This window comes from Myiozetetes cayanensis, unplaced genomic scaffold, assembly GCF_022539395.1.
Source record: "Myiozetetes cayanensis isolate MyiCay16 unplaced genomic scaffold, myiCay2020 scf15, whole genome shotgun sequence".
In the NCBI taxonomy this organism is placed as follows: Eukaryota; Metazoa; Chordata; class Aves; order Passeriformes; family Tyrannidae; genus Myiozetetes; species Myiozetetes cayanensis.
In genome coordinates this window covers 14,335,926-14,362,677 of record NW_026087159.1, presented here as the reverse complement: position 1 = coordinate 14,362,677, position 26,752 = coordinate 14,335,926, and the positions used below count along the sequence as shown (strand labels likewise).

The window sequence follows — 26,752 nt, the reverse complement described above, 5'->3', positions numbered from 1 at the left end:
GAGGCCAGAGCAGTGATCCAGGTCTCAGTATAAATACAAATTTATTCTCTTTCCAGAGCAGAGATGGCACAAAGCAGTGAGGACAGCAGCACCACAGTACATGGTTACCAGAGCATTAGCCAGCCTGCTCCCCTCCCACATCCCAGCTCCCAGACACAGCCCAAGTGCCCAACCTGGTCACCCCTGCTCCCCACACCTGGCACTGGGGCCAGCAGCTCTGGTCCCTTTTTCTTCTCCAGCTCCCCTCAGGATGGACACTTCTCACCTCATCCTCAGGCCAAACCTCTCTCCTCCCCACACTGCTCCCATCCTGCCACTGGGAAAACAGAGGGGTCCAGACACGACTCAAGGGCTGGCCTGTGGTCCCTCTCAGCAGCAGCCTGACACACAGCCTAACACAAAGCCAGCCTAACATGAGCACCACTGCTACTGCCCTCCTGCCACTCTGTGAGAGGGGACAGCGAGGACAGCAACCCACACTGCTGCCAGCAGACACTGTACACAACACTGAGCACCTGGGCATAAAGGCTCACACCACCTCACCCCCAATTCTCGTCTCTGCCAGCACTCCAACTGCACAGCCTGGGCCTGAGCACACTGCCCTGGTCCCAGCCTCCCCAAAAACACCTCACCACTGCATCCCATCCCAGCCAGCAACAACAGCCCTGTCTCTGTCCTGGCACCAGAGCACTGGAACCACCTCAGCCCCCATTCTGGGTTACCCCACAGCACCTGACTCTGCCTCTTTCTCAACATAACACAGCCCGAGACACCCAGTCTGATGGAGCCTTTGGGACCAGGAGCCACCCCCACGCCCCAGCTGCCCTGCCAGCCTGCACAGCAGCCCCCTGCACTGCCCCACAGGACTCACCTGCCTCCAACAAGGGCCTTCAACCCCCCAGCTCAGCTCAAAGGCAGGGGCAGCAGCCAGGCAGCTGCTCCCTGGGGGCAGAAAGGAGGTGCCCTACCTGTCCTGCTGTGCAGCTGCATCAGAACAACCCCAGGGCTGGAGCATGGCCGGAGAAACCCCTTCCTGCAGGAGCTGAGGCTCCCCAAGGATGGAGCAGGGTCTGTGCAGGACGGGCTCTCTGTGCCATGGCAAGGGCACAGATCCTCAGGAAAGCAGGAACCTGCTGCAGGTCCAGCCCTCAGTGAGCTCCCCTCACAGCATCCCTCCTGCAGCACCAGCCACAGGGAAGGTGCTGGTTCCTGGGGGAGCAGGACTTGGGCTGGTCTGAAAGTGAAGGGCAGCTACACTTACAGTATTAGAATTTAATGGAGTGAGTCCATGAGAGTGTTTAAGTACAGAATATATATATAATATATAGAAATATATGCACATTAAACGATAAGGCTCTGTTATAAAGACCCTCTCAGTATAAGGCTACTAGCTGGGCTGAAGCTCTAACATGGACTCATCCCTACCCCACAAACCTCACAGACTCTCTCCAGGTGGTGCGTGCCTGGCTGGCTGCAGAGCCTTGGGTGGCAGAGCTTGAACCGTAAGGCTGGCAGCTGGATGCTGTTATAAAGAGTTATTCTAAAAACTGGGGGGGGCTCCAGGAGTGTTTTGGTGCCCATAAACCTCGAGGCTTCTGAACGAAAATGAAGAGTGGGAGACTGAGCTCTGCATCCCCCACCAGGGCTGCAGGCAAAGGCAGCACCCCCTGCGTGCCAGGGCAGACAGGCAGTTTTCATGGCTTCAGTTCTTTCTTCCAGACCACTCCACCCAGGCTTGGACACCGTGGCCAAGTGACCAAGCCAGCCTCCTGGGCAGCCCACAGTCCCACTCCTGCATGGCCTATGTTCCCCTGAGATCTTCTGGAGCCGGCAAGCATCCTGCACAACCTGCTCGGAGGGAGTCTGTGCGAGGCCTGCTGCAGCACAGGGAGCATGGCAGGGAGAGGAGGGGGAGGAAAGCAGCCAGGTAGCTGGTTAGGAAAAGCCTCTGGCTCACGGGAGGTGTTAGATAAGGGAGGTCATACCTGAAAGAGAAATAGACAGGTCAGGAAAATAGGACCCGGAGCCACCTGCTTAAAGGGGGCTGCTGCAGAGCCAGCAGGATCCTGCTCAGGGATGGCAGGGAGTGGGCAAGAGTCTGCAGGGGCAGAACACCACCTCGTGTTAGTGCTGGCACCAAGCTGGGTCCCCCAGGTGAAAGACCAAGTGCTGCTCCTGGACTGGAGCACAGAGGGAAAGAGCAGAACGACCAACACCCAAACCCACTGGGTGAGTGGAGTGCCTTCCACACACACATCCCCTAGTCTCCATCCCTGCTGGGAAGAGCTGTCCATGAGCAGTCAGGAGAGCTTGCACCGTTGCTTCCATCTCACCAGGTAACTGGGGCCTCAACCTCTCCTGGAGAGGGGTCTGGAGAGGGAGGAAGCCCGGAGGTGGCTCCAAGTGGTCACTACAGGCTGGACACTGGCAGGTCTGTCCATCTTCACGGTGGGGAGCCCTGCAGGGTGCAGGGGTTTGAGCAGGGCAGGAGGCTGCCTTGCACCTCATCTGGGGGGATCTATTTGGTCCATACTCTTGGCAGCTCTGATGGCCTCTCCTTGCAGGTGTGAAACCTCCTCCTCCTCCTCCTTTCTGCTCCCAGGCACCAGTCCCAGCAGCGCTGCAGCAGCAGAGCTCTTGGCTGTAAGCACTGGGGTCATCAGCTGTCGCAGGGAAGCTGGGATCGGGGCAGGGGCTCTGTGGGGAAAACCTCAAAAAGTGAGAGAGGAGGATTTCACTCAGGTACCTCGAGAGCTGGGGAAGGCGCTCCGCAGCTTCTCCATTATGTCTTCCAGGCACATGCTGACTTCCTGGGTTTTGGCTTCCACCTCATCTGCAGTGGAAAAGAGGGCAGGAGGGTGTAAAGCAGGCTCTCTGGACATCCACCTCACTGCCAGCACTCTGGCAGGGTGCAGGCAGCATCCTGCAGTATCAGACCATGGGATCAGGGCCAGGAGCTCAGCCCAAACCCAATCCTCACCTGCAGCTTCGGTGTCAGGGGTGTTGTGCTCTTTCTCCTTTGCCTGGCTGCCTTCAGACTGATGTGGAGATGAAGCCAAGGAAGATGCTGCTGAGCCATTGCCATCTGACTCTGCCTGGGGCTGGAGCAAGAAAGGGGGTTTTCACAATCCTCTGCCCTTTCCTTCCTCCAATCTGACCACCCCTTTCAGCCACTGTCACAGCTCTGATATGGCAAAGCCCACCCCAAGGCCCCAGATCCTTGCTCTGAGCACACCTGCAGCAGCAGCTCCCTCAGCCTGTGCAGCTGGGACTCCAGCTGCTTGTTGTGGTCCTCCAGGATCTGCATGCGGGTCTCCAGGCGGCTCTTGTGCTGCCGGAGGATTCGCGCCTCCGCCAGGAGCTCGTCGTTGTGGGGGTCTTGCACTGATTCAGGGGAGCCTGTAGCCAAGGTTGGAGACTCCACTGCCTCGTCGTGCTGCCACTTCAAACGTCTCAGCTCTCCCTGGAGGATCCTGCAAGACAGTCCATGTCAGCATCACCGTGTTTGTCCCCAGGGACTGCTGGAAACACCCGGCAGCTGCACACTGGGGATGGCCCACCCCTCGGGGACAAGGCTTTGCTGCTTGTGAAGCTTGAGGATCAGGATGCTCCTCTGCAGGGCAGCTCTACCCCATTTGGGGAGTTCACAAACAGATATGCAAATGCTTCCCAAGAGGCTGAAAACACGGGCAGGGAAAGCATCACCTCCTCCTGAGCTGATCTGCCCCGCCTAGACCATCACCTCATGTGGTCCAGAGCAGCACCACCACTGTTCACAAGGGGCTCAGGGACACAAAATGCACAGTGCCCTGAGCTAAACTCAGCCAGTTTGTGGTTCAGGAAGGGAACAGCTTCTGGGGATGTGGGAAGGAACATTTTGGGAAACAGAGTTATCTCCCTTCCTTGTAGTGCACACTCTCACTGAGTGCTCCTCTGTGTTAGGCTGGACACTCTCCAAACCAGCCCACTCAACATCTCCAGTCCCCACCTACAGACCCAGCAGCTATTCCCTTGCTCCACTCTGAGCTTCACCAGGCTTTTCCACTCCCTTCCCTCCCTTAGGCTATAAACCTCACTTTCAGAGTTGCCAGTGCCTCTACCTGTTTTCATCCTCTAAGTGGGCCAGAATTCGCTCCAGCTCTCCCTTGTCATCCATGTTGAGGCTTCCTGGAACCTGCTGGCTGCCCCCAGGCTCTCTGTCAGTGATGGGGCTGGAATGGCGTAGCAGATACTGGTCCTCATCCCTGTTGCAGCAAGTGGAGAAACAGCTTAGTGAGGAACATCAGTCTGATGGGATTTGTGTGCCCCCGGGGAAGGACAGCCTGGAGGGAGGTGGTTTCATGTGGGGGAGCTCCTTCTGGCTGCTCCAGGTCTAGAGCTCAGAAGTGGCTCAGCATCCCTACCTAGCTGGGGGTGCCCAAGAGCCTCTCACTCAAAGGAACTGGGAAGCAAAGTATTCCTGTGCCCTGGCTAAGCATGGATGGAACCACAGGAGCTCTGACTCATCAGGAGGTGAGAAGGGAAAGGAGGCAGAACTCACAGGCTGTCATCAGGGGACAGGCTATCATTGAAGAAGGAACAGTTCTGGCTTTCCATCTCTGCAAGCCTAGAGGAAAGAGGAAGAGGTTGAGATATGGTCAGAGACACCCTGAATGTCTGCTCAGTGCACCCTGCTTATCATTTCAGCCCCTGCAAGACCCCTTTCTGGCAGAGTCTCCCAGCTGGCCTGCACCAGTCTATCCCTCTTCACAGGCTCTACAGAGTTTTTTCTTTTTAGAAAACAAAAATACACTGCTGCTCTGGTGACAGTCTCCGGAACAAAGGACTGCTGCTGTGCAATCAGCTCAGCCTCCCCTCTCATAAGCACAAGAAAGGGGTGAAAGCATTCCAGATCCAGCCTGGGGCCTGAGCTACAAGCACAGACTCCTTGTACTCCTGGGGTCCCCATGGAGAGGGCAGAGGCACCACAAACATCAGGGCAACAGCAGTGGGAAGCTTGCAAGCAGAATTGGTGAGCACACAGACATCAAGGGATCTGCCTGCTGAGAATCCAACCAGCAGCTCAAGCTGGCAGGAACAGGACAGTCCATGGAGGCTGCTGCATCACTAAGACACCTCCTGTCAGGGGCATGGTCTTTACTGCCAATTTACATGGCATCAGCAGTGTCCCAGGCAGGTTTGCCTGGCTCTGCCTGGGGTGCAGTGTGCTGGGAAGGGTGGAAGTGGCTGCAAGCAGCAAGAGCTCACCATGCATCTGCCCCACAACCCCTCCACACCCATGCAAGTCATGCTGCATTGCCCTGGTGTGACAGCAGTGCCCAGTGGTGGTACCTGCTGGCAAAGTGCTCGATCCGGGAGTGTGTGTCGGCGTGTGGCAGCATCGGGGAGGAGGCTGGTCTGCAAGAGATGCACACTGGTCAGCAAGGCTTTGGAGAGGCTGCCCTGGTCTCAGCTGGGCTGAGAAGAGCCAGGGACAGGCTGGAGAGGGAGACTGGCATCTCTGTTCTTCCAAGAACCAGGTGCTGTATCACCCCCGGAGCAAGTGCCCCCTCCAGCCCGCCCGTGGGAGCTCTGTCTCACAGCCGAGATGCTCCTTCCATCTGTGGAGCCCAAGTGTCAGGCTGGGTCAAAAGACACAGCCCAGGGTGCAGCCAACTCACGTCTCAGAGAAATCAGCCTCGAGTACGGACTGGACAGGCAGGTAACCCCTCTGTGGGTGCTTGCTGAAGTACTGCTTGGACCGAAACTTGTTCTTCAGCGTTGTGGCAAAGTCTCTCATGTTCTCACTGGACGTGGTCTGCAGAGACACAAACATTGCAGAGGTGCTGCTCAATGAAAAGCAGGGCAGCACAGGTCAGCTCCCTGGAGAAAGAAGTCCCCTCAGCTGGGGACAAGCTCCACAGAGGAAGAGGCACTAAGGGCACATGGAAGGAAGCTCTGTCAGCCTGACGTGGGGCCTGGCACAAGCCAAGCTGGGCACTGGTTGGTGCTGTGCATACCTCTCACTGTGAGCCCCAGAATGACAGGGACACAGGCAGCTCCCAGCATGCAGAGGGATACAGAACTATACAAGGGATCCACTTCTGGGGTTGCACCAGCCTAAACATCACGAGGCTGCTGCCACCAGTGCAAGACCTGCTCTGAGCCAGGACCCTGCCAGCCCAGCCCAGCTCCATACCGGGGTGTAGTACTCCATGATGGGGTAGTGCAGCTTGTTGCCCTTGCTGGCTCTGCCTGTGAGGAAGCAAGTCTGGCAGATATCCACATTGAACTGCTTCAGGCTGCGATACCTGGAGAGGTCAAAAGGCCATAGGGAGGCAGTGGAAGTCAGTAAAAGCAGGGAAGTTTGAAGCCCAAGGAGAAATCAGCAGGAGGGCACAGATGTGGCCTGTGTTGCTGTCACACCTCAGTGACCCACGGTGCTGAAGTCCCAGAGAAGCATCCTGCTCTTTCCCCTTAGCTGGCCCCTGGCCTGCCCTGCCCAAAGCACTGCAGAGCTCTCGGTTCCCCCAACCCTGCTCGCTCCTGCAGGACACCATACCCTCCCCTTGGGGGCCCAGGTCCCGCATCACCCACCCTACCTGAAGCCCTTGATGGGGCACTGGCGGCAGACGGAGCACTTGGTCTGGTGCTTCACCTGCTCGGCCAGGGTGACGCGGTGCAGCACCGCCAGCCACACCATGGACTGCGGCTCCAGGTTGGCCCACTCCAGGAACTGGGACGCCTCGATGGCAGGCTTCCCGTTGCTCTGGGGAAGGGAGAGGAAGGGGCTGCTCAGGGCCAGGACCCAGCAGTGAGGGGTGGAGGTCCCTCAGCACCTCCGCGAGGGGCTGGCGTGGCCGCGGCTCTGCACTCACGAAGCGGAAGCAGCTGCGGATGCTGGGCTCCACGTTGCTGCCCCCGAACGCCGCCACCTCCCCCAGCTGGCGTGGCACCTGGATGGCCTCGTGCAGCAGGACACCGAGGTGCCGCTGGTCACACAGCCCCCCGGCGTTGGCCACCTGGCTGAAGAGATCTGCGGGCAGGAGAGACACAGCCTCGCTGAGCCCCGGCTGATCCCACACCCTGGGCAGGAGGCAGGCTCGGGGAGCAGTGTGTGGGTCACACCAGGGGCCCCACTGACCATCTCCAGCACACAGCTCAAATAAGAGTAAATTACCTTTACCCTTATCCTTCCAGCTCTCAGTAACCAGGAGTTTAGAGACTTCCTGGGACAGAGGTTACATACATCATTTCTTTAACAGCCACAGCTGGCCTGTCCTCTATGAATTGGCCCAATTCCCTTATTTAAACCCTTAGTGCTTCCTATGCTACCTCCTCCACAATATTCCATGGCAGAGTACCAGGGTTAAAATGCAGCAAGGAGAGCAGCTGCCTTTAATTTATCTGAAACCTTCTTCCCAGACATGCACCCACAGGTTTTTTCCCCCCCTTCTGGGAAGCACTGGATAACTTTTGCCTGTGTGCCTTTTCTGCTCTGTTCCTTACAGTGCCATGCAAGCAAGAGCACTGCAGCACCAGTCAGCCTGCAAAAAAGCCTCCTAATTTCGGTGGCGTAGGCCCAGGGAGGGAGGGAGAGGTGGTGATGCAAGCAGCTTAGTCACTGCAGGAAAGATGTTTCTTTGCTCTTCCTGGGCAAAGAAGGTCTAAACTGGGAAACAGAAGCACTCCTGGTTTCCCAGGTTACTCCACAGCAGTTTCTGGGGAAGGGACACAAGAGACTCACACTGAAACTTCTCCTTGACCTCTGTCCCGCACAGACACGCAATGCCTGTCTTGAAGGAGAGAGCCCTCATCTTCCCGCTGCGGCCGCTGCAAGGAGAGATATTGCACAGGTTTGAAAGTGTTTTGGAGGTTGGGGCTTGGGGTTTTTTTTTGTCAGGGGGTTCAGCAAGGCAGGCACACACCAGGCAGCCCCCTCACTGGCAGCCAGAGCGTTTTTGGCAGCTGGAGCAGCAGCACAGAGCTCTCCTTCCAAGCGAGGCAGCCCCACAGCTCAGGGGGGCACTGGGGGAGCGGTACCTGTCGAAGACGTTCAGCAGCCAGTTGAGGCTCATGTCCACACACAGGGGCACGTTCACCAGGATGCCCCGCTCCTCCTCCAGCCGCTCGTAGAGCGCGGTCAGGCAGTGGATCACCTCCACCACGTCCATCGCCCGGTCGCTGGGCTGCAGGTCGTGCTCGTTGAAGATTTCCAAGGCCGTGGCCAGGGTCACCATGTCCACTGCACGGAAAGCACGGGCAGAGGGAGAGAGGGGAAAATGGGAGAGGTGAGAACCAAGAGGGGAGAGGTGCAGCCCTGCCCTGACCTGGGGCAGCGTGAGTCCCACAGCAGTGAGAGAGATGCTGTCAGGATGGGCACAGCTCCCAGAATTTCTCTCCCGCTTGCCAACTCCCCTGGAAACTCCTCAGCAGTTTCTGAGGACCAGCTCCCTCTGGGAGAGCCGGGCATCGTGTTGAACTCCTGTGGCATGATGTTCACCTGGCTGCTAATCCTCCAGCTTCTACCAACAGTGCAGATTTCAAGTTTATTGGCTCCCTTCCTCCTCTTTAAGCAGTGAAGCCCTCTCTGCCCCTGCCAGTGTGGGTGGTTTCTGTTCTCTGGTACATCCATGACTTTTCTGTGCTTGATCTGAGCTAGTTGGTGAGCCCCTGCCTGATCCCACAGATTTGTAAATCTGAGCTGGACCACTCTGTTTTCAAATCCCTTTGACTAACACCTGCCCTTGTCATACTTCCACCCTAAGCCTGTGAAGAAAAGCACTGACACAGACTGGTGGATTTGCTCAGCTTTCCAGACACAGGCTGCTCTTGCTGGTTTCTTGCCTCAGCTCCCTGCCCCCTGGTGCCTCCTGCCTTTGAAGTGCTGGTAAAAGCTTGTATTAGTTTAATGCCTCCACCGAGGGAGAGGCAGCAGGAGGGAAGCCCTTCCCACACTCACATCGAAGGGCCTTTTGCACCCGCCGCAGTTTCATGGCCGTGCGATACGCCGAGAACTTGATGTTGTTCAAATCCGCTGCAACAGCACAGGAAAAGGAGAATGAAACCACGATGCAACAACACCCTTATCTCCAGGGCAGGAAGCAGCAGCTGCAGCCCCACCAGCAGAAGCAGACAACGTGCAAGAGGATGAGGAGCAGAGTCTGGCAGGGGGGCACTGTGCTTTGGGGGACTCCGTGCCAGAGGTGGGAGAGCAGCCTGGGGGGGATCTCACATGCACCCCATGCTGCAAGAAGGTAGATGCTGCTGGAGTGGTTGTGTGCCAGCCTCCTTACCCAGCGTCTGGTACAACTCTGTCATCTTTGGGTGGTCCCAGCACGTCGTCTGGGCCTGGTGGCTGGAAGGGGAAAGCAAGAGTCAAGCTGATAATCAAGCAGCTGCCATGAGAGATTGTAGAAAGGACCTGGCTGGTGCTGGGAGTGGAAACTGGGGCTGTTGCATCCCTCTGAGCACACTCCCCAGCCACAGCAACATGGAAGATGCCCACAGAAGGATGCCTTCACTTGCTGCCACCTTCCTCCCTTTCTAGACAGCGTTCCCCCTCATCTGGGAACCTCTGCAGGGAGGGAAAGCCAGGTTCTGCCAGGCTGCCAGTGCTCAGACCAGTCTTCTCACTGCCTCCCACCCCTAACTGGTCCCCAATTCCTGTTCCCACCAGGCCAGAGAAGGCTGTGGCTGGGAGCACACTCACTTGATGTAGTATGGCACTTTGTTGGGGGAAATGGCTCGTTCCCAGGGGACCTGAACAGAGGCTGCAAGGAGAGAGACACGTGTCAGATCAACACCAAACACTCCTCTAAGCTGTTTCTGATGCCAGCCCAGCAGGACTGTGCCAGCAAGTGGGTGCCTTTGAAGAGACTCTGCCTTCCCAAGTCACCAGCTGGGGGTGTTGGTGCAGGCAAGGGGATGCTGCTCATAAGAGACACAAGACTACTGGTCTTGTTAGAGGCATCTTGCCTCTTGAGACAGGAGGTCTCTCTCTGGCTGAGCTCATAACTCAGGAACAGACACTTCCCGATGCTTTTGGTGATGCCTGAGGCACCACTGTGGTCACCAGTGGGCAGAGCTCGTAGCAGGTGGGATTTGGGTGCACACACACAGCACTACTTGTTATGGCCAGCCTCAGGCATCAGCTGTTTCCATTACTTCTGCTCTGTTTGTCAGCTGCAGTATCTTGGGAAGATAAGGACACATCCCATAACAGTTACCTCCTACCCTGTGTTCATTATCTAGAGGATGGAAGCCCTTTTATGACCTTTTATGAATAAATAAGTTCTATTTTCCCTTTTCACAGGCAGCTTATCAATTCCAGCAAATGGAAAAGTCATTCCTTCTTTCAGATGGGAGTACATGGTCTGCAGAGAAACACAGGCCAGCAAATCCCACCGACATCTGGAGACCCTGCAGGGCTCAGCCTTTCCAAGGGCAGGCTCTGGAGCACAACCTGCTGCCCATCCTTGGCAGGTCTGGGAGCTGTCAGCCAGCAGCTCTGCTCTGTAGAAACAGCATCTCTCTGCCTCGCCACATGAATGAAAACCTCCTTAACGTGCACATTTTTAGCCTCCAAATGACTAACACGGGATATGGGGGAACTGCCTTTTTCTGCCATCTGTTGTCTTGGCCACCTGGTCTCCAGGGCTGACACAGCCCCAGTGTCACCTGGGAGATGCTGCTGGGAGTGTCACAGCTCTGTGCCCACGTCAGGCCCTTGATCCCAGCGGGTGAGGCAGCACAGAGCTAACGCTGGGAGATGCCTCCTGCTTTGCTTCCTGTGCACCAGGCACTGCCCTGGGCCCTTTTCCAGCCGTGTGTGTGGCTCTGGGCTCAGCACCAGGGCTTTGCACCCCATTCTGCTGTGCCACAGCCCACAGCTCTGGGCAGGGGCAGGAGGAGATGCTCACGTACAGGACAGGAAGTGCTGGGAGCCTGGTCCGAAGTCCCGGTGGGCATCCTGGAGCTGCTTCAGGCGTTCGTTTATGGAGGCCTGGAGAATTGGACAGAATGGTTCAGAGGCAATCCATCAGGCACCTCCTGAAGACCCATTCAGGAAGGCTTGGGGATGGACTCAGACATGCTCCAGCACATAGGTCCTCTTCCTTCCTCTCCTACTCTGGTTTTACACCCCTCAGTCTGCTGAGCCCTCTACACCTCCTCCCCCAGGCTGAGGCAGCACAGGGCACTTCTCCACGTGCATGTACACATCACCTGTATCCGTCCTTTCACAGACATCCAAGCAGCCATAGCTGGTACCGACACTTCCCAACTCCCTCCACCCATCAGACTCTGATTCTCCTCAGACAGCATTCTTTGTTCCTCCCCTTGCCTTCTCCTGATCAAGACCTCTACAGATTTACCAGCCACTTTCCTCACACTGAAGTGATCTCTCATCCTCTAGGAACACCAGCTGTAACATCCTTGCTGTTCCAAGCCGTACTTTATCATCCTTGAAGCTCAGCAGTGGTGGCCTTTCCCCACCATCCTGCTGCCCATGGTTTATTTGCAGTGCTTCATCCTGACTCCTTCCCACCTGCAGCTGTTTCCAGCGCGTGTTGATCTGCTCCAGGGTGCGGGAACTCTCCATGCACAGGTGGACATCGGAGATGGCAAGCTGGTGTGCAAGATCATTGACCACTTTCACCCCATCCTTCATGGGGGAGAGCTCCTCTTTGAACAGCTGGAGTCCCACAGAGCAGGGGAAGAAGGAAAAGAAGCAGGTGAGTGGTCACAGCTTGGATCTGATTCCTCTGCTACAGGCTCAGGGTGGGCTAATGGCTGCCAAGGTACCCTCCCACAGGGTACCTTATCCAGGGAAAAAAACCACAAATCAAAACAACCAGGCTGCAGATTACTCAAATCTCCTAAGAAGTGGGATGGGGACAATGAATCATCTGTGCTGAGCCACTGTACCTGTGTAAGGCCATGACAAGGCACTCAGCACAGGACACCGTGGGCCAAAACCACCCTCACAAAGGGAGGGGGCTGTGGGAGGGAGGAGTTGGCCCCTGAGATCCCAGGTAACGAGGCTGCACGGGACTGAGCAGTCCAGACAGTCCCACTGTCACTCCTGGGAAGCAGAATTCCATCACCTCTGCAGCCAAGGCCGGGGCCTTCCCAGAGCCAGAAGTACCTTGGTTGACTGGATGTGCTCCGGCAGGGAGTCAATGAAGAGGTCCCCGATGGGTTCCCAGGTTTCCCGCACGCTCTCAGCCTGGTCCAGGGTGGTGCTGAGCTCCTCCATGGCCCCTTTGATCTCGATCAGCTGCTCCAGCGTCCGCTCGATGTGGCGGTGCTGGTCCACACAGCGGGCCGTGAGCTTCTCCCACAGCTCGCTGGCCACGTTGGCCTGTTTCCACACGAAGCGGCTGATGTTCTGGATCCGGTGCCGGGGAGAGACATCTGGGAGGGCAAAGCAGAGGGGGAACAGAACAGAGAGAAAAGTGAGACCCCAGCCCAGAGGAGAGTGGGCCAAGAGATGGAGGGAGGACGTGGAAATGGGAGATTAAAAACATCTAGGGAAAACTGGAAAGAGGGAGGGAAAATAAATCATAACAGTGTCACCTCTGCACCAGCTCCCCCAGGCATCCAGGCTGCCCACAGACTCGTGCCCACTGCTCCCTGCCTGTCCTCACAGGCAGAAGCCCTGCTGCCCTTTAAAACCCTGCCCCAGAGCACATCTGATGCTGTCTGATGAGGTGCCCCCCGTCATGAGCTGTACCAGGTGCTTCTGCCTTCACCAGGGACAGTGACACTGCCCTGTGCCAGTCTGACCTTGGGCCAAAGGCCTGGGAACAGCCTGGGGCACGGTGGTGTGAGGCAGAGCACTGATTTGCTCCTCTTTGTGCCAACCACCTGCACTCCACCTGTACCAACCACTCTTTCCATGCCAGCTCAGGAGGAGCTGTGCTATGAGAGAACGAGGAAGGGGGAGCTCCACAGACCTTTGCTTTCCAAAGTTGGTTCTTCTAATTCCTCAAACGGATGCTGGGAAAGGAAAGCCTGTGCTGACTCCAGGACAGAGTAAATGTATGGTCCCCGAGACTTCACTTCTTCCATGAATGCCTGGAGAGCAGAGCACAGAGATGAGACAGCAGGCTGAGACAGAAGACTGTGCCCTGCTGCCCCCTTGCAAAATGCAGCAGTTATTTATTCACCCCAGGGCCCAAATCTCACTGGAGACACAGAGAGAAGTTAACATTAAGGGAAATCTTTTTTCAGTTCATGGAAGGAATGACCCCCTGCCAGAAGGTGGCCCCTGCAGAGGTTTGACCAGCAGATTTGCTGGAGTGGGGAGGCAGAACAGCCAGCACAGAAGGGTGTGTTGAGCCAGGGCTGCACAAGAGGAACTGCTGTGTTTGTGGTGCTTTCACAGGCACTGCTGGAGATGCTCCTCACTCAGGCAGTGAGAGCATGGCCATGCACACAGTCCTTCCAGCAGCTGTTCAGCAACAGGTCCAGCTGCTGCAGGAGCAAGGAGAGGAACAGCAGGATGCCCCAGAGCAGCACATCTGCCAGGGAAGGCTTCAGAGGCACCCTGGTTTTGGATGTCCTCTCCTCCCCTCCAACTGCAGTGCTGTCTGCTGGATGGGCTGTTTGAGCACCATGGAAGTGGCTCCAGCAAGGATGAGGGATAGCAACAGTAAGCAGTTTATTTTTGTTTTCAAGGTAAAAAAAAATATAACCCAACAGCCACTGGCAGAGAGAAGTAAATTCTCTGATCATGGGAGCAGGAAACTCTCATCTGCCTGGGTTTACCCCAGCTTCAGGTATGATGGAAATGTGTTACTGCAGGAATCACTCGTGTCCCAACCACCGGGTTGCCCTTAGACCCACCAGCTTTCTCAAGCCCCAGGATCCCAAAAGCAGAGGCCAGTGAGAGGCAGTTCCCTCCAGTGCAGAGGTAGGACATAAGGAAGCAACTACAACTGACAGGGCCCACAACCAGCTGCAGCACCTGCGGGTGACTTGAGGCTGCCATGCGGGTTCTGTGTCTAAAACCAGATGGGCCGTGCCTGTCACTGCCAGGGGGATTTGCCACGGGCTCTGCCCTTCCACGGGGAGCAGAGATGGAGACAGCCCAGCACTGGTGCACTCCCAGGCTGTGGGCTATGGGCAGTGAAGACAGGCAGGGGTCCCACCCTCAGCTCACCCCAGCAGAGAACAGCGGCAGGGCAGGCGCGAGGGGACGTACCGCGTGCGTCTCCTTCTCCTGCTGCACCAGGAGGACATCGCCCCGCAGGGGCAGCTGTGCCGAGAGCTCCTCATCCTTCTGCCCCAGCCAGTCTATGATCTCCTGGAGAGGCACCTGCAGCTTCCCACTGTGGTCAGAAAAGGCCTCCAGCCGAGCCCTGGCGGGAGAGTAAGGACAGTGAGCTGGCAGTCAGGCAGACGGGAGAGGAGCAGGTTCCCTGCGGAGGGGAGGCACAGCACCATGGTGGGGTGGGGACCCCCAGGACTCCACCAGTGAGCATCAGCACACCTTAGTGTGGGTTGTGCATGACCCTCAGCCAGCACAGATGTTACACTGCCAGGTGGGGTGAAGCATGGAGGCACTGGGGAGAGGAAACCCTGAAGCTGTTCTTCACCCTGGAGCCCAGAGCGGAGGACAGAGTCACTCTGTGCTTGCCTGTGGGTCAGAACTGTGCTCTGGCTGGCATGGGGGGCTTGGGTTGGCATTTACATGTCTGGGCAGCTTCCAGAAGCCTTGGATTAAGGCAGGACACAATTAACACGCCCCAGTTAAGCTCTCTGTCGTGCTGGCTGTGGAGCTGCAACCTCTGACAGTCTGGAGGGCATGTTCCCCTCAGTGGAAGTGGAAAGGGCTGCCGGCAAAGGGACAAGCACAGAGTGTGTGGAGGCAAAGCCATGGGGCAAAGAGATACCAGCTGCAGAGATGGCAGGGGATAGAGGGGGCAGCAGAAAGCAAGGAGAAGTGAAGGAGGGGAGGGAGGGGAGGATGGGATGGGTGGAAACAGAGGGGATGCTTTTCAGCATAAGGAGAAAAATTCAGAATTCTGTGGACAAGAGGGAGGACTGAGCCAAGGTCACTGTGAATTCGTGTGGCTCATCAAGCGAAAAAGTTCCAAAGGCTCCTGACAAGCACGAGCAGCAGGCAGGGCTGGAGGGCCAGGCTTGCTCCAGGCAGGGGTTCTTACCGAAGGCTGTGGGATTTTTTTTTTATCTCGTTCCAGCAAAGATTCATCTCCAGAGGGGCCTGGGGCCCGGCAGCACCGCTTGGAGCCCGGGGGGTTACACACGAAGGTCCTGCACCATCCTGCGAGGCTTCAACCTGGGCAGAAACACAACCACGCTGCATCCAGAGATCACTGCCTGGGGCTTTGGGCACTCCCCTGGGGACACCTATCCCACTCTGTCCTGCCCATGACTGGTTTTTCAACTCACAAAGGGGTTGCCCTGCTGCCTGAGTGGTCTCTCAGTAGCTCCCAGGAAGCTCATGGTTGTGCCTGGAGGAAGGGTGCAGTGCCAGCTCCAGCAGAACTAAGAGCAAAGGTTGAAGGAAGGGCTTACTGCACATCTCCTACTCTCCTCAGTTATCCAGCAATGATCTTAGCTCACTGCTAGCTGTTAAACCAGCGCTGGTCCTTATGTGTCACAGTCCCTGCAGGGCTAATGATGATTTTTTCCATGCCATGCAGACCTTCTGTGCTTCGAGAGGAGAAGGGTCCTTCTGTTTCTAAGGAGCAAGGGGATCTGCCAGCCTCCTTTATACCATCCCCAATACTGGCAGTTGCCACCTGCTCCTCTGCAGAAGCCCAAGGATATTCCCTGCCTGCACAGCAAATCTGGGAAGCCGCTTCTCCTCCACAGGTGCTGCTTCTCCTCCACGCCTCTCCAGAGGGAGCAGCGGTGGGAAGGGTGCTCCAAAAGGCCATGGAGAAGGTGACAGCAAATCCTAATCCAGCCACTCGAAGGAAGTCACACACTTTGCACTGCACCACTCAGCTGGGAACACGGGAACACTGCTGATCCCTGGACAACAAATCCTCTCCGAAGCCTTCAGCGCTGCATCGTGCCCCTGCTCAGGGTGGCAGAGAACACACGGTTGCACTTGCTGGTGATAACACACACCAGCAGGGCTAGAAACACCTCACTAACTCAGTGAGTGAAGATTTTCTCCAGAAAACACATGTCCTGTGTAAAAACACATGGACACGTTTCCACAAGTGAGACAGCGATGTGTTCTGTCAGAGAAACGGCAGCATTTCCATGGAATGCTGCTTTGATATCAGAGTTCATTTGTGATAATTAGCCCCAGGTGGTTAATCAGCCATAATTAATCGTGTTAGTGCTCTCTAAACAGAGCATACAACAGGCACCCCTTTGCCAGACAAGGGCAGCTGCCCCAGGGGGAAAGCAGCAGCTCTTCCAAGGGGAATGTGGAGATACTTGTCACTTGTCCTGTCCAAGGGCTCGCAAGAGGTGTCGAGAGGAGAGATCCAGCCAAGCCGAGGAAAACAACAGGCAGGAGAAAATCACCAGACGAGGAATTTGGCTGCACGGCTAAAAATACCCCCTCCACACCAGTTCTCAGAGAGAAATCAAATGATTGCCAAGACTGGTGCTAAGTTTGATTCATCTAAAAACATCTAACAGGCTGTTCTCTGCCTCCCCATCCTGCCACTCCAGGAGCACCAAGAAAACAGAGAAAACCGTCACCCACAGAGTTCACAGGATTCTTGGGGCCATGAATAATAACCCACTCAAGCTAAAACTGCTGCTTGCACGTAGAAAAATCAATACTCTGCATGTGCAGATCCTCACGGCACTGAAGTAGGTCAGTCCCACAGCACTGCCAGGGAGTGCTCCAGCCCTCTCCTCTATCCCAGGGGATTCCAAAGGAGGGGAGCAGCTCTACCTAGATGTGTAGTGCAACTGCAGCACAGCTGTGCAGACCACAGAGTCCTTCCAGCCTTGTTCAGGAAATTAAAAGCCCACCAAGCCTTTGACTCACAGACCAAGCCCGGTAGATAAGCCCAAGCGCAGCGCAGGTGCCGAACATCTGCCCCCCTAGGACAAAGCACAGGGCAGTGCTTGCCCTCTGAGCATCCCCTAAGCACCCCTTCCCCAGAGTTCAGCAGCAGCAGCAGCAGGCTGGGCTCACACTCCCCCTCCACCCCTGAAGAGCTCTATTTTCGGGCGCAGAACACTCACGCAGGCTCTGGCAAGTGCATCTACCTGTGCTCAGCCACAGATCCGCTGCAGGGCCCCTCAGCTTCTCCAGAGGAACCAGCATTGCCCCCCAGCCCTCCTGGTGCCCCAGGCAGCACCCAGGAGGGCAGCAGGGAAGCACTGGGTGCCCGGCAGAGCAGGATGCCCCGAGCACTGACCCCCCAGGAATGTGCAGGGGGGCGGCAGTGCCTCCCAGCCAGCCTCAATCCCAGCTTTGTCCAGTGGCATTCCAGCAGCCTCCAACCTGCCTGAACCTCGTGGCTGCCCCTGAAGCACAAAGGGGGCAGAGATCTGCCCACCATAGGGCAACCCCCTGTGGGAAATTAGGTGTGTGCAGAGTCACTGCTGCTGGCACTGTGGAACAACAACAACCTCTGCAAGGGCATGGCAAAGGGCATGGGCTGGCATGGGCTGAGCAGCAGAGACTTTACCCTCACATGCTGGAGCACATGCAGAGCACACAGGGGTGTTTGCCAGGAAAGAGATTTATCCAGGAAATGGTCCCAGCAAGCTTCAGTTATCCAGAAGAGTCACCTTCTTCTTCTAATCTAATCCCACAAAATTAAAGATGCCCTCCTTGTCCCCTACATGCCCCAGGACAAAGATACCCCCCCCACATGCCCCAGCACAGTGCTGGATGCCAGCACAGATGTTCCTGCCAGTCTGGACTGGGTGCAAATAGTTTCTTTTTGCCAGAAGGCTCTGGGCTGGCTTCCTATGTCCCCCACAGTCCTGCTGCCCAGAATTGTTTCCATGCTCTCTTCCACCTACCAGGAGGGAAAGAAAAGCTCCCTGTATCTCTCCCTCTCTTCCCCTCCTTCCCTGCCTGCACATCTGACTGCTGCTGTCCCTCTCTCTGGGACCAGCACAGCAGCCTCCTCTCTCTTCTCACCACCTCTCAGATGCAAGACCAGCTCCCAGACAGAGGAGGGGGCTTCATTTGATGTTCATTAACAGCACTGGCTGGGCAGCAGCACCACAACAGCCACCCTGGGGCCAATAAATCCTAACTCAGCTACCAAGAGGCTGCCCCACTGCCTCATTATTGCATCCTGGAGCCTCTCCAGAGACAGCTCTGCCTTCCTCCCTCAGATCCAGGCTCTCAGGGGCAGCATGGGGCCAGGCTGATGGCCACCTCAGCAGGGAGGAGCCTCAGCATCAGCCTTTGCTTTGCAGGTCTGAAGCACGGTGAAAAAGGAAAAGGCAAAGCTGGGACCTCATTTGTCCTGGGAAGAACAGTGACAACACCCAAGGGAAACTCTGGCTCTGTCCATCAGTCTCCAGTCAGCTGAGTGGTACCCTGGGGCCAACAGCTACAGGTAAAGTGGGAGCTGTGCTCTGCCAGAGCTGAGGCAGCATTTCCCCACTCTGAAGGTGCTAAAGCAGCTCATGACAGCTCAGTGCAGAGCACAGGCAGCTCTGCAGACAGTTGCCAGCACACCTTTCTGTTCTTCACTCCTGCCATATACCCAGGGGTCCCCAGAGACCCTCCTTCCCTCCCGTGAGGAGCCTGGTCTGTCAGCTCAGAGACCCTGGGGAGGGAGGAGAGGGATCAACAGTGGGAGCACACTCTCTGTTCCTCAAGATAACTAGGCTGGAAAGAGGTCAGATTCCTCCTCCGCCTTACAGCACTCACCAAGGGCTCATTTCCAGCCTCTCCTCTGCAACCAAGAAGGTTAGAAATCTGCATTTTCAGCCAAAGCTGACATTCTTCCAAGTTTCCAAGAAAGAAGACCAACCTGCCACCAGTAGCAGAGGCCCTGGTTTGCTCCACACCAACTTTCTGCCACGGGAAAGGCTCCCAGAGCCAGCTCTTACCTGAGACAGCGGGGGGGCAGTGCTGCTGTGCTGCTCCTGGGCTGGGGAGTGCCACTCAGGACATCGGGGGAGGACATAGAGCCATTCCTGCATCACCAGGGGCTGCATCAGAACCGATGTTCATGGGGATGGAGATGACTCCGGGCACGAGCACCTGGAAAGCAGCGTTAGAGCGCCTGGGTCAGCTTGCACCTCCTCGTGGAGCTGAGCCCCCTCCCAGATGCCCTCATGGCAGCTGGAGACTAAAAGGAACCAATTTTTTATTTAACATATTTCTCCTAATGGTGCAATATCGTTTCATCTAAATGTCCAACTCTTCTTTGTGCACCTGGTTATGCAGTTTGCTGTATTGATACTCTGTTAGTAAACCCCACAGACTATTATGTGTTTTCAAAAAGGGTTGGGTTTCTTGAACTACACGAGATGTCCATGGTTTCAAAAAAGGTGCAAGAGAAGCTCTCACTGTTATTACCTCTGTTCTGGTTTTGGTTGGGATAGAGTTAATTTTCTCCCTAGTAGGTGATACAGTGCTATGGTTTTTAATCCAGGACAACAAATTATGTTTAATAAACATATCCCCATAACAGACAATTACTTTCCTACTTCTAGAAGGTAACAGTCCCCTGCCCCAGCAGGCAGACCTCATGTCCAAGCAGAGGTGAGGCGGCTTCCAGGCACAGACAGAACAACGCTGATGGAAGAAGGTTGTTGGCTCCTTCACACCCAGCTCAGTTGGACAGCTGAGAATCTTCCTGCTTGGCCTTGCAGGGCAGGAGCAGGCAGCACATCCTGCACTGCCAGCAATCCCACTGGACAGGCAGGTGAGGAGAAAGCCCTCCAGCCCTGGCACACACTGCCCGTCTCTCGCGTTTTCACATCCCTCACTCCCCTGCCTGAGCTTTCACTGCCTCTCCCCCCTCCATTACACACATTAAAAGAACAGATTATCCTGTTATGTTTTTTTTCTTTTTTTTTTTAATCTCTTAGCAGTTTTTAACAGCCATAATTCTCTCCCTTTCCAGCAGAACAGCTTGTGCTGAGCTCTCCAACATGCCGGCAATCCAAGGTCCTGTCCTCTCTCCCTCCCGCCCATTTGCACCAATAAATGCTACAGGCTGTGCATCCCAACACCCTCACCCTGCTCCTTTCCTCTCCAGGCAGGGGACTATGAGGACACATTAATAGTTACAAAACCCAGGGTATTCAAAGCCCCCCAGCCTCTTGGGGCAAATTCACCTCATTCAGCTCCCAGGGTACAGTGGATGATTTCTGCCAGCAGGCAACACCACACCCTGTTCCTCCAGTGCTGTATGGGCTCTGTTCCTCTAAATGGCCTCTGGATGACAGTCAGCATAGCAGAGATACCATTTTTAGGGCATGAAAAGTTATTATTTTGCCTCAAAACCTGACACAGGAATGCCTTTGAGCTTTTCCCCATGACTGGGAAAGCCATGGCTTGTGCCAGTGAGGTTCTGTGTCATCTCATTGCAGCTGCCATCCTGAGGCATCAGCTCTTCTGTGGCCCAGTGCAATGAAGCTGGAACTCCTTCAGGGATGACAGGACACTGGGACACAGAGCCAGGGCACAAGGGAACTAAAGGTGGTCCAAGACTGCAGTCACAGAACAAGACTTGATCTGAGCACCCACCTCATCGTGTCCTGTGCTATGCCTTGCTGACACAGAAACACCACTGCAGGTCTGATGGCAATGCTTCAGCCGCTCTTTGCCTCTCTGCAAGGGCAAAGACAAAGCCCAGAGGTGGAGAAGAACCCACAATAGTGTGGAACTAACTGAGCTGCACAGCAGCCAGGACAGAGGAGGACATTCAGTGGGAGAGAGAGTCAACCATATGGAGAGGCAAGTCTGCAAGCAAACCAGCAGCTTCATACAACCCCTTGCCAAATTCCCTGCTATTACAGGAACCAGGAGAGCAGAAATGCTCTTGGATCTGCTCTGCTTTTCTGTTAAGACACAAAATAGCTTCCAATCTTGCACTTCTGCTCTGGTGCTTCAGTACAGCGCTGTGTCTGGGCACTGCAGCGTGTGGAGCAGATATTCTGTGGGTGCTTCCTGGCTAAATGCCCGCTGCTGGTGCCTGTGTCTGTCAAGAGCCACACCTGTGACCCACTTGGCCTCCCCCTCACCCCCATTCACCCTCTGCACTCAGCTTTGGTGCTGGAGACCCAGCACACCACAGCCAAGGGACATCAATCAAAACAGATTTAGGTGTTGACAGCTAAACTATCGTCCTGTTGTAGCCTAGTGCAAGCCTCTACTTGAGAAGGAGTTGGGAATCCTCCTTCAGAGGACTCAGGGAACAATGTGGTCAGTTATAAAGCGAGGTTGGTCTCCTGGACACGTTTCTGTGCAAGAAGAACAAACGTCAAGGCCCAGGTGAGCAGAAGCAGGTGAGAATTTCCACAGGAGGACGCTGCAAGAAGCAGTTTTGGAGTCACCACGAGGCAGGCACTGGAGCACTGCACTCACACAGCAGAGAGAGCAAGGAGTGAAACCTTTTCCACTGGTGTGTCTCACCTGATCCTCACTGGAGATCCCACTCCAGGCCCAAAGGTGGTCAGATTGGTCCTCAGAAGGATCAGGTAGAGCCTCATTACATGCTACTCTTTTGCATCCTCCCACATGAAAATCACCCAACACTTGTCTCTGCTCTCAGCACACCTTAAGAAACGAAGCATTAGATGTTTCACAGTGCTGTGTTGGGGCTTCCAAACATTTTAGTAACCAAGCCACCACCATTTAGCCTAGCTGAGAACATGGTCCTTTGGTTGAAAAGTAAGAAAGCCCAAAATCCCTACAGTAGTTGAATGCTTGGGCATTGGGGTGCATTAAAACCAAAATAATTGCCTTTTTCCTCATCCCACAGGAGCTGTACCTGTTACAGATTCAGCACTGGAGAACCTGCCTCACTCCCTGCTTTACAGGCAGTCTGGCAAAGGCAGCTGGAATGGCTTTTGCTCAACCAGTTCTGCTTCAGCTCTACCCCACAACCTACTGCTCTGTTCTCTTCCTGCTTCACAGCAGCCCAGGCTGGCTGGAGAGGTTGTGTCCCATCTCCTGCAGCATCTCCTCTCCAGCCCAGCCCACAGGCAGGTGACAGCCTGCCACTGGTGCCTGTGATGCACAGTCTAATCCTGCAATTTTGCTGCATTTGTTTCAAATCCTCCTGATACAAACCCATATCCAAACCCTGCCAAACACCAGGGGAGTTCACCTGGAGCTTGAGGTAACCCCAGGATTAGGGACCTGGCACAGAAGGTAGAGTCCAATGTCAGAGGCTGAATTTCTGGCTCTCTACCTCATATAACAGCAGCAAATACAGGATATAAGTCAAGAGGTCTCTTGATCACAAGGCTTATGCTTTGAATTGCTAATTATTTCCTCCAAAACATTCTTTCTGGGCTGAAACTTTCCCCTTCAGATCTTGGCCTATAAGGAAAAAAATACAGGAAAATTTTGAGGCAAGGCAGCTCAGCCTGCATCCCATGAGGGGAATGGAAATACAAACATGTTCCCTGCTGCTGGAAATGTTAATGATTTTGTTGTTTAACTTACTGTACAAGGGAAGTAATAACATTTCAGCTCAGCATGCTCGGTGTCCTTTCAGGGGAAAGGTGGGAGGCTTGTGGATATTTCAGAGTTCAGCTCCCATGCAGATGCCAACAAAGGGAGCATTCCCAGGCTGTCAGACAGCAGGACTCCCTCGACTGCTTAATAGCACATCCTGTTTCAGCAAAAGTTGTTTTTCTGCACATGCAAGTAAATAGTTTAAGCCTGAGATCGAGGGCCAGAGGACCTGCTTCCCAAAGCCCCACTGGTCAGGGTTTGGTGAGAGAGAAGGAAGAGAAATCTTTCTCCCACTGGGACCAACATACAAACCACTCAACTTCCTCTTAGAGCGTTGGGTCCTTAATCTCCATCTCTTTACAAACCAGGAATAGATACCCAAACACACTCCCTAAAAAAAGTCATCCCAACATTCTCCTGGTTCTTTTGTGCTCCTGTGTACAATGAAAGGGGAAAAGGACTATCAGCTATCTTTCACATAGCCAGGCATTTTCAACCCCATCATCCAAGGGCTAAAAATCCCAGGTGCCAAAGGACCAGGTCCCCTTTATTAATCAGAATGAAGGGTCCTTGAATTAATCACCTGTCCTTAAGAAGCAGCATAAAATCTTTGCTGTGTCTGGGAGTGAGTGGCACAGAAGATGACTTAATCACTGAGGGTGGGTGAAGTGGGGACTCTGCCTTTTAATGAGCTGCTTTCTTAAATGAAAACTTAGCCTTTGAACTCATAGCCAAAATGTTATTTTAATTCAGGGCATAAACAGGTGCCACACGCCTTAATAAAGAAGCAGCATCTCCTCTGCTGGCTCACTCACTCTCCATCTTCCCAAGCAACAGAACGTGCACTGTTCACACAAAATCTCAAGCTGAAAAATTTCACCAGTTCCTTTTGCACTGTGAGGAAACTGTGAGGATGATGCCTCCACCTAACCAGGTGAGTGTGGGTGTATGCCCACAGCACGGCCATGCAGAACTGACTACTCCTCTCTCTGCTTAAAAATAACTTCTGGGAATTGATTTAGGAAGACTGAAATCCAAATTTCTTTCACACATCATTTCAGAGCCCCAGCTGGGTTTTAAGTTGCTCTCTCCAAAGCTCACTTTTCCTAGGAATTCTTGCCGTCTCTTCTCCTCCTTTTATTAAAGGATAATGACTCAAGCACCCAGAGGACCCGGCTGGGAGCACACAGCCCTGCTGTACTGGCAAAAAAAATGTGTTGTCTGACCTGATAGACAAAGGGAGCAGGAAAAGGGGAAGGAGCAACCTCCCAAAAGGGATGGGGAGAGGGCAAGAATTTGCCTAATGACTGAAAGAAGGTTGCACCAGCCATAAAAATTGAGGGGGTTTTAAGACTGAATATTTTGTGGTCAGTATATCTTGCTTCATGAGCCTTATTTTATGCTTTTATTATAGGCATGCAGGCTAAAGTGGAAGCCTTGAATATATTTCTCAAAATGTGATTATATTCAGAAATTCACCATACGTCTCCAGAACTCAGGGCTTTTGTTTGAATCTGCTCATTTAATCCCTTCCCTATCTCACTTTGTTTAGTTTTGCAAAGAGCCACTCCAGCCCGAGCAACCCCACTCACAGTTGCAGTCCTGGCCAGTTTTGGTGAGCAGCATTGACCTCCCCCAGGTATTAATGCAGAGACAAGGTCCTCCTCTCAGCTTCCTCAGTTAACAAAGAGGACCTGAAAGCACAGCATCACATCACAGCACCCACTCCAACACCTCCCCATCCCAGCTCTCCAGGCATCCACGTTCCTGGACACGGTGCTGCAAAATGAGATAGTCTGGAACTGCATGGCTACAGTCTTGTCCCTGTCCAGAGTGCCATCTCCAGAGCCCTGCCTGGACAACTGCCCCAGCAGCAGAGAAAGCAGCTTCCAGCACAGGGAAGTGGCAGGAGAGGATGTGAGATGGCACCAGAGCCACGGCAGGCACAGGAGCTACACACGGATGCCAGGAAAACAGGAACCCTCCTGGCACAACTGAACCTGATGGCTGGGACTTCACACAGCCTCCTCCACAAGGGTACTGTGGTCAGACAGGAAAGGCCATTGCAGAGAATAACCAAACAATAACTCTCAGGGGTCCAGACAGACCGGTGACAGCAGCAGGAAAGAAGGTGTGAAGGACCTTGGACTGGGGCAGAAGGAAAACAGACTGACAAAAATTTGATGAGACTTTTTTTTCCCCCAACACAAAAAACCAAAATCCAGACAAACATTGGTTTCTCCCAGAGAGAGCGTGGCGTTTAGAAGTGTGGGAGTGACTGCTCCACACCCCTGTCACTGCACATGGGCAATCTCAGCATCGAGACCCCACAAATACAGTGCTGGCAGTTCCACCACTGGAGCTCCACAGCTGGGGTGCTGTGCCAGAGGGGAGACTGAAGGGAACAGGCTGGACTGGGGACACATAATAATCTGTGGCACTAAGTCTTGACAAGCCACAGCCCAGGCTCCCCTGTCTGGCACGGAGAGGGAGGCAGAGTGCTGAGCCCTGGGGAGCAAGAAAGGTCCGGTGCTTCCTGCGGGTGGTTCTGCAGTCAGTCAGGGCTGCCTGCATCAAAGGGAAGGTCAGTGGGGGCAATAGAAGACCTTGAGAGGGCAGGAGGAGGAACAATGAGTGAAAGGGACTGGGGAGAAGCTGGGGGAGGGGAGGGTGGACACAAAAAGGAGCAAGGCTGGACTGTGTAAGGTAATGAATGAAAAGGGCAGAGCTGGGACTGGAGTCTGATCCTCGCCTACTACTCAAGAAATATTTGGGTCCTTGCCTTGTCCTGCTGTCTAACCCTCCCAAGAAGATGCTGGAAGGCCACCATGCCCCCTGCCTGGAGCAGTCCTCCAGCTCAGGCAGAAGCACTGCCAGGGTAAATCAGCCTTCAGTGTGCAGAGCACCAGAGCCGGGATGCCGGGATGCCGGCTACTATTGTTTGCCCTGGGAAGCCGCATCGCTGACTGGTCCCCAGCCTCTCCCTTGAGGAAATGGTCTTGACCACCTCTCTTGCTCCCACCCTGACACCCTTCTCTTCTTCTCCGCAAGTTTCCTCTCCCGCACAGGCGCGGGCAGCGCTGCTGTGGTGGGATGCGCTCGCCCGCCCGCCCAAGGAGCGGATTGCCCAGGTTACCCATCTGTCCGTATTTCCCCCCCTTTTTCCAGCCCAGCCAGGATCTGAGCGTGAAACAAATTTTTGCCATGGCCTACCTTCCGAGTCCGCCAGGTCTGAGGCGCGGGGGAGCGGGGAGAGGGGCTGTCGGTGTGAATCAGCAGAGGAGCCCCGGTGACGGGGATTCATGCTGAGGCTGAGCGCTGCCGCACGCGCCTGCCTCTCCTCCTCCACCGCCCCGGCTGCTGTGTTGCTATGCGATCACATCCCCGGGAACAGCATCTCCCCGAGCCTCCGAAGAGATACCCTTGACTCGGCAAAACGCGGGAGCAACAACAAGGACGATCCCAAAGCGAGCGCCCGGCCCTTCGGAGATCTCGGCCAGCGATCGATCCGGAGGGAGGGGAGGGAGAAGAGTGGGGATGCAAAGACAGACACGCACGGGAGGAGGAGACAAAATACACATGGAGAGGGAGAAAGGAAAGGGAGGAGGGGGGATGTGCGAACACAAAAAGCGCCGTGGTCTGACCTCTGGAGACCTGACACGGGCTGCTGGGCTCAGACACGCTGCCCGCTGCTTGCCGACATCTCCCACCGCCTGGCAGGGCTGGCCGCTCTCATTTTAGGTTGGATACGGCCCTGTGTGTGCTGGAAAATGCCAGACACATTCACCTCCTCCCTTAACCACGATTTGTGTATCTGGTATAAGATTTAATAACTTCGAAATAGCCCATTTCAAAATTAGGGAGGAAAAAAACTATAGCATAACCACTTCATTTTATGCTTCCTATTCTTCTTAGAGAAGAAAAATGAGTAAAGGAAGAGCCAATTCTCCAAGCTGGGGTGGGGAGATTTTTTAAATGTCAGGGTATCTTGTCTCAGCTCACAAGAAACAGAAGTACTTGAGCTGGTAAATTGGCTGAGGACACAAGCAGACACAGAGTTGGGAATTTTGGTCCATAAACAACTGTTTACAGTTCTTCAGATCATTCCACACAAGGATTTCAAGCTACTCAAGTTGTGACTGATGTTATTCTCATACAACA

General features: G+C 54.7%; 1 protein-coding gene across 1 annotated transcript; it reads right to left on the bottom strand.

The window, feature by feature from the left end:
* Nucleotides 1-16: 16 nt before the first annotated feature.
* Nucleotides 17-26,192, bottom strand: DRP2 (dystrophin related protein 2). The gene is made up of 24 exons (XM_050310572.1): nucleotides 25,805-26,192; nucleotides 19,006-19,159; nucleotides 15,153-15,286; nucleotides 14,189-14,345; nucleotides 12,939-13,059; nucleotides 12,128-12,396; nucleotides 11,528-11,674; nucleotides 10,906-10,984; nucleotides 9,692-9,752; nucleotides 9,276-9,337; nucleotides 8,942-9,016; nucleotides 8,023-8,224; nucleotides 7,727-7,812; nucleotides 6,858-7,015; nucleotides 6,582-6,748; nucleotides 6,179-6,290; nucleotides 5,661-5,797; nucleotides 5,332-5,397; nucleotides 4,541-4,606; nucleotides 4,101-4,244; nucleotides 3,236-3,473; nucleotides 2,981-3,101; nucleotides 2,747-2,833; nucleotides 17-1,985 (listed from the first exon to the last, which is right to left on the bottom strand). The coding sequence occupies exons 2-24, from the start codon at nucleotides 19,111-19,113 to the stop codon at nucleotides 1,966-1,968; spliced, it is 2,817 nt and encodes a 938-aa protein (XP_050166529.1). The 5' UTR covers nucleotides 19,114-19,159; nucleotides 25,805-26,192; the 3' UTR covers nucleotides 17-1,965.
* Nucleotides 26,193-26,752: the final 560 nt, after the last annotated feature.